Source organism: Pithys albifrons, chromosome 25 (genome assembly GCF_047495875.1).
Source record: "Pithys albifrons albifrons isolate INPA30051 chromosome 25, PitAlb_v1, whole genome shotgun sequence".
In the NCBI taxonomy this organism is placed as follows: Eukaryota; Metazoa; Chordata; class Aves; order Passeriformes; family Thamnophilidae; genus Pithys; species Pithys albifrons.
This window is the reverse complement of record NC_092482.1, coordinates 1,176,083-1,193,384: the sequence shown is the minus strand read 5'-3', so window position 1 is coordinate 1,193,384 and position 17,302 is coordinate 1,176,083. Positions and strand designations below refer to the sequence as shown.

General features: G+C 52.8%; 2 protein-coding genes across 4 annotated transcripts; both read left to right on the top strand.

Annotated features, from left to right (window-relative positions):
• Positions 1-899: 899 nt before the first annotated feature.
• ORMDL3 (ORMDL sphingolipid biosynthesis regulator 3) lies at positions 900-10,185 on the top strand. 2 transcript variants are annotated; one of them, XM_071577488.1, is made up of 4 exons: positions 900-980; positions 4,681-4,878; positions 5,928-6,079; positions 6,200-10,185. In XM_071577488.1, exons 2-4 carry the CDS (start codon positions 4,705-4,707, stop codon positions 6,333-6,335), a joined length of 462 nt encoding a protein of 153 aa, XP_071433589.1. In that variant the 5' UTR covers positions 900-980; positions 4,681-4,704; the 3' UTR covers positions 6,336-10,185. The 2 variants fall into 2 exon arrangements, with proteins under 2 accessions (XP_071433589.1, XP_071433588.1); XM_071577487.1 differs by lacking the exon at positions 900-980 and adding an exon at positions 3,041-3,366.
• Positions 10,186-11,631: 1,446 nt separating this feature from the next.
• LOC139682753 (gasdermin-A2-like) lies at positions 11,632-16,888 on the top strand. 2 transcript variants are annotated; one of them, XM_071577306.1, is made up of 10 exons: positions 11,632-11,776; positions 12,713-12,938; positions 13,104-13,314; positions 13,556-13,721; positions 13,806-13,899; positions 14,325-14,405; positions 14,654-14,808; positions 14,998-15,148; positions 15,807-15,880; positions 16,018-16,888. In XM_071577306.1, exons 2-10 carry the CDS (start codon positions 12,719-12,721, stop codon positions 16,252-16,254), a joined length of 1,389 nt encoding a protein of 462 aa, XP_071433407.1. In that variant the 5' UTR covers positions 11,632-11,776; positions 12,713-12,718; the 3' UTR covers positions 16,255-16,888. The 2 variants fall into 2 exon arrangements, with proteins under 2 accessions (XP_071433407.1, XP_071433406.1); XM_071577305.1 differs by having other exon boundaries at positions 12,670-12,938.
• The last annotated feature ends 414 nt before the right edge of the window (positions 16,889-17,302 follow it).

Sequence of the window (17,302 nt, the reverse complement as noted above, 5' to 3'; positions counted from 1 at the left end):
CAGACCCCACCATGGGCTGTGCCGAGTGGCAGGGGGGCTGCAAGTGTCCATGCCAGGCTGGGGGCATGCGAGTGGCACCAACAGAGCCTCATGCGCAGGGTGGGCAGCTGGGAGGACCCAGCCAGAGGCTCTGCTCGGGGGCTCGGTCCGGGACCCAGCGCGGCTCCAGGCAGGGGGTTGGCAGAGCCCGCGGGCACAAAGGGAGCCCTGCACAGATGGCTGCGGCCCCGCGGGCCGTGCCAGCCCCTTCCGAAGAGCTCTGATGGTTGTGTAAACAAAAGCGGGGCCAGATGGTCTGTCCCCTCCGCGCTCCAGCGCTGGAATCCTGCGCTGCTCCCAGTCCCGACCTTGGCCGGGTGTCCCTGCCCGGGCTGCCCGCACAGCGCTGGTGCTGCCGGGCTCTGCACGGAGCCATGGTCAGAGCGGCTTGGGGGGGAAGAGACCCTAAAAACCTCCCATTTCCACCCCTGCCACGGGCAGGGGCACCTTCCACTAGCCCAGGGTGCTCCAGGCCCCGTCCGACCTGGCCTTGGACTCTTATAGAGCAGCCCCAGCTTCTCTGGGAAACCCATTCCAGCCCCTCCCCATCCTCACAGGGGAGAATTTCTCCCCAGTGTCCCCTCCTGAGTCCGTTTCTCCATCTGTGATGGAAAAGAAACACTACGTGGATTACCGGGATGGGGCAGCCACAGCTCCCCCGGGAAGGGGCTCCAGTGTCCCCGCACCCTCGGTCTGAGGGCGGGGGGTGTTTGCCCACCGGGGGCTGGAACTTGACGTGCGGGAGCGGGGCCAGTGCAGCCCCCGCAGCGCCCGTCCCGGGGCCGCTCCCGCCCGTCCCGCGGCGGCTCCGCCTCTCCCGGGGCTGCCGGACTACAGCTCCCGGCGTGCCGCGGCGGGGCGGGCCGAGGGGCCGCCGGGAGCGCACCGGGAGCGCACCGGGAGCGCGGCGGAGCCGAGCCGGGCCGGGCCGGGCGGGAGCGGTGAGTGCGGGCCGGGGGAGGCACGGGGGGCTCAGCCCGCCCTGGGGGCGGCGGCGGCCGGGCCGGGGGAAATACCTCGCGTGGGCCCGGCCCGAGAGGAAAACACCCCGAAAGAGAGAGGCGGGTGGCGGGACGGGGCCAGGGAGCGGCGGGTCACCACGCGGGGGTCGCGCTGGGCACAGGCCGGCCGGGAGCAGGTCCTGCCGCAGCCTCGTTGAACCCGGGGAAACGGGGGGATAGAGGGGTCCGGGACACGGAGGAGCCCAACCTCGGCCTGCCCTGCGTGTCCAAGATTTCCCGTTAAATCCGGGAGAACAGGCTGAGAGGGGGGCAGAGCCCCCGCGCACGGTCGGGGCGGCTCATCCGTGTCCCCGTCCCCGTGTCCCCGTCCCCGTTCCCTCCCCCCCCCCGGGCTCTGCCAGCCCCGGCGCCCCCGAGGGAGGAGGGACCGGGCAGCGCTGGGGCTCGGCCGTGTCCAACGCGCTCCGAGCTGGGCTGGACGGACATGGAACTTTTGTTCCCAGTCTCACCTCTCAGCCAGCACAGCCCAATTCACCAGCATCCTCCGTGCCCTCCGTGCTCTGGTTCAAACTCCGATGCCATCAGCAAAGAAGGGCTTAGAGGATTTGTTTGGGAGGTGGGGATTGCTGTTGCTGCCAGAGATCGGGATCTGATCCGTGGGATCATCATCACCAGCAGTCTGGGAACACTGGAGAGATCAAGATAAGCCCCTGAGCCCTCCTTCCCTCACCAGGCCAGGCAGAGATCCTGCAGCAGTGCCAGGGTCGGAGCGTGATCCTGCAGTCCCTGGGGAAGGGTGACAGCACTGCTGAATCATAGGATCAGTTATTTAGGTTGGAAAGGGCCTTTAAGATCAAGTCTGAGTGCTAAGCAAGGGGATGGGAAAACACAGTGGTCATACTCCTCTGGGGACAAATATGGGGAAGGAGCAGGAGACGGGAAAGTGGAGCAGAGGGAGGGCTCAGCTCTGCCATTGCATTGTGCCCTTTGCCACTGGCCACAGCTCCGACTTTTCCCCTCCTTGGGTGGCCACTGTCCAGTGTCAGCACAGCCCTGACCTTCACCCTCAGCCTGGTGCAGCGTTCAGGCCTTTCTGTCCCTCACAAGAGTGGGAAAGCAGAGCCTGGCAGCAGCTGCACCAGGGAGGGGGGCTGGAGCCCTTCCCGCAGGGGGCTGTGCCTTGTTGTCCCTCAGGTGAACAAACCCTGGTGTGGAATCAGAAAGCAAACAGGGAGTGTGGGATGGGGGAGGGATGGAGCTTGTGTGCCCTCAGCCAGGCTTGTGCAATCTGCAGTTTGGGAGAGCTGGGCCAAGGGCTGCACAGCCCAGGGCAGAGCTGGAGAGATCTGCAGGTGAAACATTTAAGGTGGGGAAGGGCAGAGCTGGAGACACAGAGTCACCCTCATGGCACCACCGAATCCTTGGCATCTCCTTATGTCCTGCAAGGATGAATTAATTAACCCCTCGTGTGTTCCAGCAAGTTCCAAGTTGGTCCTTAGTTTATGGAAGTTACACTCGTGGTTGGAGATTCCATGGCACAGGCCACATGCACCTCCAGCTGCTGGGAGAGTCCAAGGCCTTTGGATACAGACTTTGCATCAGGAGAGGCTTCTGGAGAGGCCTCCTGGGCAACCAAAGAGGAATCAGTTCTTTAACTGTTGATGAAACTACATTTTAAGGCCTCCATGGAGAGCACAGATCCCTCTCCATGGGCAGTCCCTTCCAGCATCCCCCCTCCTGCACCCCCATGTCACTCTGAGCCCCAGTCATGTGGTTCCTCCTCCTGCACAGCTGGAATCCCACAGGCACAGCTGGAATCCCACAGGCACAGCTTCTTGTGGAGAGTCAGACTGTTCCTCGTGCCTTTCTCCAGCTTCCCCCAGACTAAACAAACCCATTTCCTTCCAGCTGTCCTTGCAGGTCATGTTTTTCCTGCACCTCTGCTCATTCCCTCTGCTCTCCCTGGATGCTCTCCAGCTCCCTCCAGGACTGGACAGTGTTCTCCCAACATCCAGGAGAACTATTTCCCATGTCTGGCACTCAGCCCTTCTGTTTACACATTCCACAGGGTGTTTTGCTTTTTGTTGTTGTAACAATCTGACTCTTTGACTCACTTATGCTTCACCACAACCCCCAGTTTTCCTTCTGAGAGCCCCTGGGAATTGTAGCAGGTTCAGAATGGAGCTGCTCCCCCTGCCCTGCCAGGGGTGAAATGCTGAGCTCTGGCTCCCAGTCCTGCTTCCAGACCAAACTTTGGGCTGTTCCCAGGAATATCCAGAAGCCAGAGATCCAGGAGATGGGCAACAAGGAAATGAGCACCCTGCAGAGCTGCAGCCTCTTTCCTGGAAACAAAATCCTTCTCCAGGTAGGAGCCCCCAACAGAGGGAGGTGAGGATTTGCAGCAACAGCCGCCTGTGTGGTGGGAGGAAGTTTGGAAGTTACGTGGAGCATCCAGGAGCTGTGGATTGGAGGTTGGCTCTGAGCCCCAGCCCTGGGCAGGAGCGGGGACAGCGCCAGCTCCTGAGACAAGCCAGGCCTGGAGCTCCAGGAGGGAGCTGGAACAGCTGGCAGCGAGGAGAGTGTGATGCTGGATCTCGCTCAGGCTTGCCTCTGGAGAGCTGGAGGGAACAGCAACACAACTTCCAGCTGTGGGAACCAGCAGCAAAGCCACGAGGACAGGAAACAGCCCTTGCTGGGGGTCCTGTATCCAGGGAGGATGAACTGGATCATCCCACCAAACTCTGCTTCTGCGGGACAAAGAGATTTTACATAAGAATTTCCCTGATCTCGATGTGAAGACATTCAGCTTCACAGGGGGTTTGGTTTGTGCTGTTTCCTGTAATGCCTGGAAACCAGAGCAATCCTGATGGATACCTCCTGCCACTGGCCCTGTCAGTCCAAAAACACACCAGAGACCTTCACTCTCTGTGGGACACCACTCCAAGGACTTGCTCCAAGAGGGTGACACTCTCTTGCTTCCTCTCCTTCCTGGCATTGTTCAGAAAACCATCTTTGTGCTTCTGCCTGGCAGCTGTTCTTTCCAGGTAGGGGAAGAGCCACCTCCTCCACAGCTCTTCCTCCTGAAATATCCTCCCAAGGCACTTTGCCCTGTTATCTCTCCCTTTTTACATTCCTCAAGAAGAATCTCATTCCTTCCCTGGGGGGGAATTGTTTTGTTCTCTTTTTTCCCCTCCCTGTGAGTCTTAAATCCAAAGGCAAAACACGTGTGCCAGAGCACACCAGCAAACCTCCTGAGCTGTGCAGAACCCTGTTAATTTAGTGAAATTAATTAGGAGATCTGTTGATACAGAGCCTCTGCAAATACTGTGTTCTCTTCCCAAATTCAAGGTATGCTGCCTCCACAAACAGGCAGGAAACTCCATAAGGATGCAGGAACTGCCACGAGTTTCCATGATTAACACTGTGATGAGGATTTAGAAGTGCTTAAAGCATTGGTGTGAGTCTTGTCAGGCAGTCGTGGGATTGAACCTCAACACCTTGGCTCCAGGAAAACACCTCAAACCATCACACGTAGCTTCTGTCACAGCCAGGCATCCCACACATCCCTCCCAGCCGTGAGCCCCTGACGGCTCTCGAGGGGCAGAGGAGGGACTGGGATTTTCACAGCCAGCAGCGGCTCTGGGTGTGGCTGCCCCGGCTGAGCTCGGTGTCGTTGCAGGGGCTCCCGCGGCGCAGGGCCAGGATGAACGTGGGGACGGCGCACAGCGAGGTGAACCCCAACACGCGCGTCATGAACAGCCGCGGCATCTGGCTGTCCTACGTGCTGGGCATCGGGCTGCTGCACGTCGTGCTCCTCAGCATCCCCTTCTTCAGCGTGCCCGTGGTGTGGACCCTCACCAACATCATCCACAACCTGGTAAGGGCAAGGGGGGGGTGGCACAGGGACCCTCCGAGCAGCCGGCTGAGATTCCTGTGGGAGCGATTCCTTTGTGTTCCCAAAGGCACCGGGGGAGTCGCCCGACTCAGAGCCTGCTCCTCTGGGTCATGGGTTTAGATCCAGCTGAGGCAGCATCACCTGGTGAGGCTGCTCTGAGGGGATTCATTTGCCTTCTGCGTGTCCCCTTCCCAGAGGAGTCTGGGACAGGCCCCAGGCACTGACAGGGTGTCACTTGGGTTGGTCAAACTTGAATGGGCCTCATGAGGGTTAAGGAAACAGGATTAAACCCCAAATTTTGTTCTGCTTAAAGGAAAAGATTAGTCCAGGAACTGAATCTCCTCTAAGGTTCAGGTCCCCAAACAAGGGACAAAATGCTTCTCAGATGCAGCAATTGATTCCATATCCTTCATTTTAAATAACATCTCAGCCTGGGAATATGCCAGAGACAAAAATTACACAGATTGGGGGCCTTCATGCTAAAGGTATAAATAGTAGGGGCTAAAACCAGCCATAAACCCCCAAACTGGAGCTGCTCAGGGGATGAAACCTCCACAAACCCCCAGATGGGACCTGCTCAGTGCTCGGCTCGGGAGCTGCTGGCTCCTCATCCACCTTCTTGGGCAGCTTTAGGTCCTGGGAACAAGAAGGAATTCAAAGGCCAGGAGTGCCTGTACTGAGGAGCTGTGATGTAGCCAGACACTGTGTGTGACTTGTGCTCCCCTGGTAATCGGGGGTGACAGACCTCTCTCTCCCAGCACGTTTGCAGGCGGGCGCTAATCTGCCCATCCCAGCGATCCCGGGGCTGTAATCTTGCCATCACCTCCTTGGCTCACACCCAGGAGCCGAGCGAGAGGCCTCAGTGGAGCAGCCGAGCTGCCCCAGCCTCTCCCGATTCTCCTTCCCTGCCTCCCTGGCCGGTCCCGGTTTTCCAGCAGCGCCGCATCCCTCTAGTGGGGCCGTGCGGGGCTGCAGGCGCCGGGATTTCGGGATGCGGGGCCCCCGCGAGCATCACGCTGTGTGTCCCGCAGAGCATGTACATCTTCCTGCACACCGTGAAGGGAACCCCCTTCGAGACCCCGGACCAGGGCAAGGCCCGGCTGCTCACGCACTGGGAGCAGATGGATTATGGGGTCCAGTTCACCGCATCCCGCAAGTTCCTCACCATCATGCCCATCGTCCTGTGAGTATTGCAGGGTGGCCCGGCTGCCTCGGTCCCAGCACCCAGCGGTGTTCTGTCCTGGGACACACACACGTGGAATGCCACAGCTCAGTTCCTCTCTCTCTCTCTCTCTCTCTCCAGGTATTTGCTAACCAGCTTTTACACCAAGTACGACCGGATACACTTCATCATCAACACCATCTCCCTCATGAGTGTCCTGATCCCCAAACTGCCCCAGTTCCACGGCGTCCGGATCTTTGGCATCAACAAGTACTGAGCAGCGTGGCTGGAGCGGATGGCGGAGGAGCAGGGAAGGGGAATTCCTTCTCTCCAGCCCAGTTTCCTCCCCCCACACAGACTGGGATGTGATTTCGGAGCGGCTGCTCAAAGGCAGGTCCCAACAGACACGTTCCACATGCTGGATCCTCGTGCCCAGTAGATCCAAACCAGCTCCAGAGTAGAGTTTAGTGCAGAGCAGGACTCGTGACACCGGATTTCTCTTATCCCAGTGTCATCAACAGATGCAAAACCACTGAGACTTCGAGGTACAATGAGGATGAATTCTGAAAGAGTCTCATCTATCCCAGACATGGAATGACAAGGGTAGGGATGAGGGGAAAAGCTTTTAGTGCTGGTACTATTGCTGTGGTAAATGCACTTTAAAATACCTTTCCCTTCCTGAAGCTGGGTGCTTTGAGCAGTACATGGGGGAAATCCAAAGGGATACAGCCAGACTTTCCCAGGACTGGATTGTTTCAGGGTCTGAGTTCCAGTTTTAGGTGTGGGAGGGAGAAGAGAATGGCAGATTTTTGTTTTGCAGTCTTTGACACCCCTGAGAAGGGAATTTGTTTTCCTCAAACCAGCACGGGAAGGAACAACCTGCAGCTTGACAAAGCTTTCTGTTTCCTACAGCACCATCCATGTGGTCCAGGGGAAAGGTGGAGAGATCCCAAATCATGCTCGTTATTTTCAGTTTATACCCAGATCTGTCCAGGTGACTCCTCTCCCCACCCTAAACTGCTGCTTTTTAAGCACAGGAGGGCTCAGGCAGCATTTGGATCCAGGGCTGGGAGCCAGTGATTTAGTGATGGATAACAAATGCCCCTGAGCTCCTTGGAGAGGTGTGGGAGAGGCTGACACTGGACAGGCACAGGCCAGGTGGGGTGGAGGGCTGGTTGCTCTAATCAAGCACAAAGCCATCCTTGACTGTAATTGGAATTTTTCTCCTCAGTCAGCTCCTTGCTTAAGTCTGTGTGCCTGGGATTTGCCAGTTCTCCAGTTATCCATGGGCTTGAGGGAAGTGAGGGTTGGATTTCTGGCTTACCTGGAAGTCTGTCCCTCCCTCCACACCCAAGGGCTGTGTGAGGAGCAGCACCAGCAGCAGGTGAATTGACCATCAGAAGGATTCAATGGGTAGCTCATAACAGATTTTTTCATAGAGGAACAAAATTGAGCCTTTTCCCCCTGAAATTACCACCTAAACCAGGTTTAAGCTTCCTGGCTGAGACAGCTTTTTACTGTCCAAAATAATCAGCCTTTCTTTTGGGTTATGTTCCAGATGGAATGTGTTTTCCCTCACACTTTCCCTGAAACCCCATGAAAACCTGTATTTTTGTTGTCTTAGTGCTTATATTGTCCCACAATGACGATGGGATAAAACCTTTTAAATTGGCTACTTTTGCTTCTGCAGTAGCAATTCTGGCTTTAGAGGCCACAGTGGAGAGTGTTGAGTTGTTGGATGGTCTGAGCACAGAAAATGGATTGGGGAGTTTCAGGTTTGCACCTAAAATCTGTTACTCTGTGTGTATTTTTAGGGAAGCTGCTTCACTTTTCTCTCTCAGACTTCCTATGGAGCTGCTGCAGGGAAGGGAAAATATTCCGTGTACCTGTGCTGGAATACAGGGAGAATAATTCCCTAATATGTTTGAAAAGTGGAAATATAAGTGAAAAGGATGTTTTCAAGAAGGTAGAAAGAGAAGAGAGTCTGGCTGGAGACCCCAGGGTGTTGACAGATGTGCAATTTCCCTGGTGGGGAGGTTAAACCTTAAATGTAATCCCCAGGACATAAGCACTGCTACTTTAGTTAAGGTACTCTCTGCCCTAATCAGCTCTTTAAGCTACTAGACAATGATAATTGTTATCAAAATAGAGATATTTCATCAATCAGCTTGGAAATCACAGCAATGAGCAGCATCCCTGCAGGACAGGTCCTGGCAGGGTGGCTGAGCCTGTACCCACACACTGTGTGGTGCTGAACAGCCCTGAGTGTCTGCCCAGGCACAACTTCCATCTCCAGAGGGGAAGAAAATGAATTATTTTGGTAGAAAACAAGGGGAGAAACAGCTTTTTTTTTTTTTTTTGCAACAGAAAGAGTCTCTAGATGCTTTCAGACATGACTCCTCACAGACAGACATATGCTGGGTATTTCAAAGCATATGCACATCACAGAGTGAAGGCAGGTTTGATAATTTTAGAATTATTATAAATTGAAGGGATCAGCTTTTCTTGATGAGATACAGCAATTCCCACAGGCCCTTTGGAGGCACTACAACAGCTGAGGGTTTGAACACTCCTGCTGGTCACTGGCTGGTCACATCTGACTCTGCTTTGCTCAATTAAATACGACTGTGAACCAGAATGGGATCATAAACTTCTCAAACAAGCATGTTTTAAAGCTGAAGGTTAAAGTTTAGAATTGAGGCTTTGCCTAACAACAAAAGTAAACTTTTCTGATCTCTCTCCTTCACACAAATGATCAAAACAGCCAATGCAGGGGTTTTGTGACAATGACACTCCTTACAACACAGGTGTGGCATCATTTTTCCATGGAATAACTGCAGTTAAGTTGGACTCAGTTAATCCAGTCAAGGGAAAGATAAATGGAACCAGGAGAATTACGGAAAGAAGGAAGTTGAAGAAAGAATTCGTGCTCTATTGTGGTGTGTTAAGTGTCTACATGCAATTAATAAGTATTTGAACTATTACACACCTGGTAGAATCTTCCTTCAGATCTCAACTTTAGGGTAGGTATCAGGATTAATCAATGAGAGAAAAGCAATAAGTTAATTGTAATTAAACCACCATTGTTAGGGGTACCTGAGGGAGTCTGAAGTGGAAGGACATCATGGGCAGGCTGAGGGGTTGCCAGACATGTCCTTGCAGGTCACAGATCAGGGATGAAGCCACATTTTAGGTGGAGAACCCAAACATGAGCAGAACTCCTTTTAGAGTGGAGTTTTCCCCAGGTACCTGCGTGGAGGAGGTCAGTGATCATTACTGATTTTAAATGGGATTCTGATCAATCACACTTGATAGATTTTCCTCTGAAACTTGTCCTGTATCACAACCAGGGCAAATCTTACCTGGAGAGGTCAAGGTGGGCTCCACCCTGTGACAGAGAAACAATTCCTGGTGAGCAGGTCCTTCAGTGGCTTTTCTTTTCGGTTCTGCAATGAAAGAGAAAGGCTTTTGGAAGGCTGGAACCCTTCTCAGGAACAGGCAGCAGCCTTGCACTGGGCAAAGCCTCCTAAGCCACGCCAGCACCACACACGTATCCACAGGGTACAGCAGGAACAGTCGGAAAACCAGCAAGTCCTCCCAGCCTGATGCTCCTGAATTAGGGATCCTGTCTTGGGATTCATTTAACAGGGCTACCAGGATGGCAAACAGTCCAAACCCTCACAGGAAAAAAGCCTTTAAAATAAATGATTTAGGGCTACTTAATTCCCGAGAACTTTTATTTTTGAGTCACTGTTTCATTTTGGGTTGTTTTCAGACGCTCGGTACTGGCCCTCGAGGAGGGGACAGAGAGGGTTTAACACATTAATATTCCTCATTGTGACTTATGTTGCTTTATCATTGCCTATAATATCTTTTAAGCATGTGAGTGTTGGTGTATCTGTATCCTCCCTGGATCAGTTTAATGAGCTGAGTTAGTTGGGAGGGTTTTTTAAAGGAATGTTCTGTACAAAGTTTTAGGTGTTTTTTTTTCCCCAGTAGTCCTTCTTTTTGCTGTGGATGCAGGAGGCTCATGTAGAGAACTTTCTAAAATAAAGTGTGAATATTTTTATTACTCCTTTGTACAGTATTCTAAGAGAGACTAATAAAGTTAAGTATTCAGGTAAAAACTTGTGTTTGAGTCCTGGAATTTTCACATGGATGGGTTAAACAGGAATGGCAAATGAATCATGGAATGGTTTAGGTTGGAAGGAACCTTAAAGCTGGTCCAGCTCCATGCCCTGCCATGGGCAGGGACACCTTCCACTGTCCCAGGTTACTCCAAGCCCCATCCAGCCTGGCCTTGGACACTTCCAGGGATGGGGTTACATCTTCTGCACCTGCAGAAGTTTGAGTCACCCACAGCCCCTGTAACAGACTCTGCCCAATCACTGAAGCTTTTCAGAGGAAGAGTTAAGTAAAGGCCATTGTGTGAAAGCAGAACATTGGTGAGAAGGACTGGAAACTGCCCTGCAGTTGCCCTGCAAAAGATGTGACCAGTTTGAAATCGTGGGTGTGCCTGGGCAGGGAGGTCAGCAAATCTGCTGTGAGTTTTTGCGTGTTGTCTCTCAACACCAAGTATCTGTTCCCCCTTTTCTGGGGAGTTCAGAGAAGTCGATTTGCCACTGCTGGCTGGTTGTAGTTCCTTTTTCAGTTGTTCCCAGTTGTATATTTTGTGCAGTCTGTGGGTTGTTTCTTTGACAAATATCACACTGCTCAGTGACCTGTTGAATGACTGTGTACAAGTTACAACCTGCTATTTTTCTGGTTAGCTCTGCATGTAGAGCATCTACCCCACAGTGTGTTCTGTTATGCTCTTCTCCAGCCAGGCTCCTTCACACAGACACACAGACAGAGAGACACAGACACACAGACAGACACACACAGAGACACACACACACAGACAGACACACACAGACAGACACACAGACACACACACAGACACAGACACATAGACAGACACACACACAGACACAGACACATAGACAGACACACACACACAGACACACACACACACACACACACAGACACACACAGACACAGACACACACAGACACAGACACACACAGACAGAGACACAGAGACACACACACAGACACGGACACACACACAGACACGGACACATACACACACAGACACAGACACACACAGACACACAGACACACACAGACACAGACACACACACACACAGACACACAGACACACACACACAGACACACACACACACACACAGACACACACACACACAGACACACACACACGCACACAGACACACACACAGACACACAGACACACACACAGACACACACACAGACACACACACACACACACACACACAGACACACCCCCCATTCGGAACACCCACTCATGTATGTACTGTGCCCGTTGCAGTTCTAACCACATGTACTGATTTATGCCAAAAATACAATCATTTCTAGCTGGGACTCGAACCCACAGTCCCCAGCTCCGTTAACATACAGCTAAGTTGGGACTTTAATCCAAAATTGTAGCCCCGTATTTTTGGCATAGGAAACGTCTCTTAAGGTTTCCGCCCCCGAGACATGACCGATAATAACCACAACTGCCTCAGCTCTCCGCACAGCACAGTCGCTCCAGGACAATCCGCTACCCTTGTCTAGCAGTTCCGCGGCTCTCACAGGAAGAGGAAACCTTCCCAAAACCGGCACAGGATTTAACTTAAACCAGCACACATTCCATTGGGTGAGTCCGGGGAAAGGGTGGGTAAACCTGGTAAGAATGGGCAGGGGCAGCGGCAGCGGGACCCCCGAGCCGAGCCCCGCACACAGCGCGGGGAGGGAGGCGGAGCCGCTCCCAGCGCACCCGGGGCAGCGACAGCGCAATTCCAGCAGCGCCCAGTCCCAAACTAAGGCCCGTGAGAAAATCAGAACATCGGGAAAATTCGCATTTCTGAACAGAAACAGACGAAATACCGAATATAAACTTTTTGTGCATCTTGGAAGCTCTAGGGACACACGCAGCCCTGCACAGTCTGCCCAGAGAAGCTGTGGCTGCTCCATCCCTGGAAGTGTCCAAGGACAGGTTGGACTGGGCTTGGAGCAGCCTGGGCTATGGAAAGTGTCCCTGCCCATGGCAGGGCGTGGGACTGGATGTCCCTTTCAACCCAAACCAGTCTGGCATCCCTTGGATTTTCCTTCCCCCCAGTTCACCAGAAAAGAAACTGAAACCTTTAGGCACAACTTGCTGTCAGGAAGCAAACAGGGATTTGTTCCTGGTTCTCAAACAGCTCTCCCTGCACAGCACCAGGCCGTGCCCAGGGGCCAAAGCTGGGCTGATTGTTTTATGTTTTGGGGGGAACTTCCCCCAAAATCAGCACCCACTGGGCCTGTGACCTGTGCTCTGTCTGTGCCATGACTGGGGTTCGTCAGCAAAGGGGGAGAGTCCAAAGAACTCACAGCTCCTGTGCCTCCCTCTCCAAACACTTGCCAGAACAATCCTCTGAACGTTGTGTGTCCCCAGATAGTGTGGTGGGCTTTGGGTCATTATTTCCCAAAATTCTTAATAATTGAAGTAACATTTTTTACACTGTCCTGCCCTTACTTCAAGTCATTTGCCTTAACTTGCTCTTTCCTAAGGCACAAATCCACTTGGCTTTGCTTCAAAACTTCATCCACACAGGGCAGAATGTTTAAAAAATTCACCAAATTCATTGCAAGTCAAGCAGATCCCAGCAATACTTTGATCCCTGTCGAGAGCTTCGCAGCCCAGGAGCACTTCAAGGTCTCCCGTCTTCTGAAAAAAAAGAGAAAACCAGCAACCATATTCCGCACAGCTCCCTACTACCAGCAGACAGAGTTCAGCCTGGACGATGTGCTGCTGTGTGAAGAAGATGGTGAAAGCACAGGTAAAGCCCAAATTTATCAATCTGAAGTTCACAAATCCCATAAATAATGTTTTGGGGTCATTTGTGGCTCTCGACTCCTCCACGTTCCAGCTTTCCTGTGTGTGAAATCCTTACAGTGCTGAGGCTGGGTAATCCTGCTTAGGCACATGCATGCCATCATTTCAGAGTCCCCCCTTGCCATGGAAGATGGTGAATGTTCCAGCCAATTCACTCTCACAGTATGCAACTCTGACCAAGTTGATGGGAAGTTCAGCATTTCTGTTGCCCCTGCAAGTGTAGGGATGGAAGGAGGTGCCTCCTCGTCCAAGGAGTTTTCCATCACCCTGCAGAAGAAGGTCAGACCACTGAAATCCCTGCAGGCTCTGAGCAGGAAAAGGTAAGGCATGACAAAGGCAGCCCACACCTTCCAACCCCATCCAACCCATGCCAGGTCACACAGTGGCTTTGCAACAGCCAAACCCAAGCATAAGAACTCAGAGAATGAATTCCCCCTACCCAGGCCAGGCTGGATGGGTCCCCTCTGAGCCTCCTCTTTCCAGGTGGAGCCCCCCCAGCTCTCTCTGCTGCTCCTCACACAACTTGTGCTGTCGTTCATTCCCACCCTTTTCTTCTCTTAGAAAAATAGACATGGATCTCGACTGCATCCAACAGCTCAAGAGGGCAGCCCTTGACTTGTACGTAGTCTATGAAACGCTGGAAGCCTCGGAGGAGACTGTCTACAAGGAATCCAGCAGGGCAAGCGGGGGCTGCATGGCCAAGATTGATGCCATGTTTTCTGCAAAGGTTTGTTTTTCTCCAGGCTCAGGTGTCAATCCTGCCCCAACACCTGCACCAGGTGCTCTAACACACATTGTTTTCCTCAACCAGGCCAAAACAGAGAAGAAACAATGTGTAGTCATACCCAAGGACTGCACTCTGGCCTTCAGGGCCATTCACCTGTACATCGAGAAGGGAAAATGGAGTAAGTAACCCAGAAATCACCAGTTTCTCCATTTGGGAATTAGTGCAGAAGGGGAAGAACATTTTCTCAAGGATCACTCAGCCCCACAACCGCCCTTAGCTCCTTTGCAAGGAGATGGAGGCAGTGGGAGGCACTCAAACCACCTGGGGAATGTTGTACAACCCAGGGAAGGTCAAAGGGCTGAGTGGGAAAGGCGCAGTTTGGGGAGTGGTCAGTAAGGAAGGGCAGGAGGGACACTGGAACCCTCAGCTCTGCATTTGTGGAGCTGCAGAGCCCCTGGTGACAAATGGCACACACAGCAGAGTTTGGTCTGGTCCTTTTCTGCTTTGTACTCAGCAGAAAAGAGCCAGGAAGAAACATGATGGGTGACCTTGAGGGAGAATGCTGGGGTAAAGCACCATAAATGTCTTTTTTCCGTATTGCAGAACTGGATTTTGTTGGCAGTGGATGTGGTACTTTTAAATATAATAAAATAGTCCTTGGAAGTGGAGGTTACAAAAGTGATGGTAAGCAAATCATTTATCTGCTTCCATTTTTTGCCCCCAAGTTTTACCTGCTTTGGCTAAGACGGAATCTCCCAGGATAAAACAAACCACCAAGAGGGACATGTCTGCATCTTCCCCAGGGCATGACAACTGCCCAAATTCCATCTTGCTTCCTAAATACTCATGCCAGTGTTTCAAACTCGTACTTCAGGGCTGCCACTGAACTCCTAGTTCAGAAGTGACAGACTGGGACTCTTTCTGCTTTTCAGGTGCCCCACAAGGAAAATTAGAAATAGTGGAAGAAGAAGTTAAACGATACTGTGCCATTTTCTCTGAGTTGTCTTCTGACCTGCGGGTCTTGTTCCTAAACACCATCACAGCTGTGATGGGAGACAGGGACCTCTTGCAAGAGCTCAGCCAGAAGGTGAGTAAAGCTTCTCTTACTGCCACCATTTATGAACACAGAGACATCCATGATCACACCTCCTGCCCCACAAGGCACCTGTGCCACAACAGTCCATCCAAAATTCCCTCCCTCACCACATCCGTCTGCTCTGGACCAGCAGCAGCCTCGGCCCTCAAATCCTGACCTTTCTCTTCCTTATCCTCCCAGATGGACAACTTTCTTGAGGAAAATGGCAATTACAAGCTGAAAACAGAAAGCACAGCCTTACAAGACCTGTTGAGCACCTTAGAGAATTCTGAAGCAAATCGTCGTGTTCAGCTGGCAGGAGGAATAAACTACACCCTGGATGCTTTGGCTGGTGAGGCTTTGGGTCTTTAGTAGGGGAGTCAAGGCAGGGCGGACTCCCAGTCTGGTCCATCCCCTCCTGCTCCTCTTCCTCCACAAGTGCAATTTGCATCCCATGGAGAGGAGAGCAGAGAACCCCCTTGATGCCCCTCCAGGGCTCCCCACTCCCTCCCTGTGCAGTCACAGCTTCCTCCTCAGGGGCTGCTCCCATCTCTGCTCTGGGAGCAGGGACAGCACCCAGGGAACAACTGGAGCTGTGCCAGGGAGGGTGAGGGGGGATCTCAGGACAAGCTCCTTCCCCCACAGGCTGGTGGGCACTGACCAGGCTCCCCAGGGCAGTGGGCACGGCCCCCAGGCTGCCAGAGCTGCAGGAGTGTTTGGACAATGGGCCAGGGACAGGGTGGCAATGTTGGGATGTCTGGGCAGGGCAAGGACCTGGACTCAGTGATCCTTGGGGGTCCCTCCAAACTCAGGAGATTCCATGATTCTGTGAGTAACACCCACATCACTCTCAGAGCACAAATTGTTTGCATTAAAAGACCTCTTGACCAAAGAGGCATTTCCCACAAGAAGTGATCCCCCTTCTCATCCTGCTCAGCATTCCCATCCTACCAGTTGTCTCCAACACCTCGGTGCAAAGCTTTTGATGCAAACCTGCTTTAATTCTGCAGAGCTACTGGACGATCAGCTGCTGCTGCTGCTGGAACCCTTGCAAAGGAAGATTGTGTCCCAGCAGCTGAAACTGGTGAGAACACACAGCACACTTGGCTTCTTTGAAGGGGCAATGGGGAGTCTTTTAATTAAAGCAGCACCTGAGTGATGATGTCACAATTCAGCAATTTTTTAAAACACTGATTGGCTTTTTCTGTTGTTGCTGTGAAGGTTGGAAACCTCCTGGAACACGAGCTGGAGAAGGGGAATGAGCCTTTCAGTGTGGATGCCAGCCTGCTCTCCTTCCCAGGGCAGGAGGAACAGAACATAACCATGGCCCTGGTGGGGCTGAGCGGGGTGAAGCTGCAGGGAGATGGCTCAGCTGTGCCCATGGAACAGCCCTTCGAGGCCGTGGCTGCCCTGTACGTGGCCCTGCACGTGCTCAGCCTCCTCAGTGCCTCTGAGTAGGGGGCACTTGGCCCTGCCCAGGGAACCCCTCCCCAGCCTGCGGGGCAATCTCTGCCCACCAGCCCCTTCTCTCTGCCACTTTCATCCCTCTTAACGCTCAGGGCGGCTTTCGCTGGGAAATGCAAATTTAAGGCAGGAAAACTCCTCGTGGATGCTCAAGGCTGGATATCAAAGCAGATTGTTCTGTCTGTCCCTCCATGAATGCAGAGGCTCAGCGGGAAAATCCAAGAGCCCAACTAACCCCAGGCCTGCCAGCCATGCTCCATGTACTCCTGCTTCCCTAAAAATGCTGCTGCTGCTTCTGCAATCAGTGAGTGGGAACGGGAAGGGCAAAGGGAATGCAAGGGGAAAAGAAGGGAAATGCAAAGGGAAAGGAAGGGAAAAGCCAAGGAAAAGGGGAAGCAAATGCAAAGGAAACAAAAGCCAAAGGAAAGTGCCTGCAGTGACCCACTTTCCCTGGTCCCCGCTGTGGATCTGGGAGCTGCAGGTGGCTCAGAAGTGGGAGGATCCCATGGGCTTCACCGACCCTCCCTGGTCCCAGCGCTGCCATTGCTCCCTCTTACACAGGGCAGCACTTCAGATCCCCTAGAAATACTCCCCTTATCCCTTTATAAATAAAGAGGGGTTTCTTGTTGACCAACCTGGTGTTCTTGAAGGCAGTTTCTCACTTCACACGTTTTCAGTCCCACAGCACATCCGACAACTTCGGGAGCAAGTTGTAAAAGAAATCAGGGCACTTATCCACTTCCTAATGCACCTGTGGATACAATGAGATAGGAGCTAAAATAGTTATGGGCTAACACAAACCTTTCTCATGCACTCACGGGGCGGCCTCCCTGGACTGGATGTTCATTGCTCTGCAGGGATCAGTGTCCGTCCACACAGTCAGGCTGCCAAAGAGGGCACAGGCAGGCAAGAACTGCAGGGCACATCTTAAAGGGGATTTAGTTTTCACACAAGTCTACAAAACACTATTTATGATTCCACAACTGCTGCCAGTCACTGATATCACACCTGGCTTTCTACCTCTCTTCTCCCAGCTGAACTG

What these genes read in the sequence shown, in the direction of transcription:
- ORMDL3 (XM_071577487.1), top strand. Translation starts at nt 3,214, where the DNA reads ATGCTGAGCTCTGGCTCCCAGTCCTGCTTCCAGACCAAACTTTGGGCT. An exon ending in GAAACAAAATCCTTCTCCAG is followed by an intron (nt 3,367 to 4,680) that starts GTAGGAGCCCCC and finishes GTGTCGTTGCAG; the next exon opens with GGGCTCCCGCGGCGCAGGGC. An exon ending in ACCATCATGCCCATCGTCCT is followed by an intron (nt 6,080 to 6,199) that starts GTGAGTATTGCA and finishes CTCTCTCTCCAG; the next exon opens with GTATTTGCTAACCAGCTTTT.
- LOC139682753 (XM_071577306.1), top strand. Translation starts at nt 12,719, where the DNA reads ATGTTTAAAAAATTCACCAAATTCATTGCAAGTCAAGCAGATCCCAGC. An exon ending in AGAAGATGGTGAAAGCACAG is followed by an intron (nt 12,939 to 13,103) that starts GTAAAGCCCAAA and finishes CCATCATTTCAG; the next exon opens with AGTCCCCCCTTGCCATGGAA. An exon ending in CACCCTGGATGCTTTGGCTG is followed by an intron (nt 15,149 to 15,806) that starts GTGAGGCTTTGG and finishes TTAATTCTGCAG; the next exon opens with AGCTACTGGACGATCAGCTG.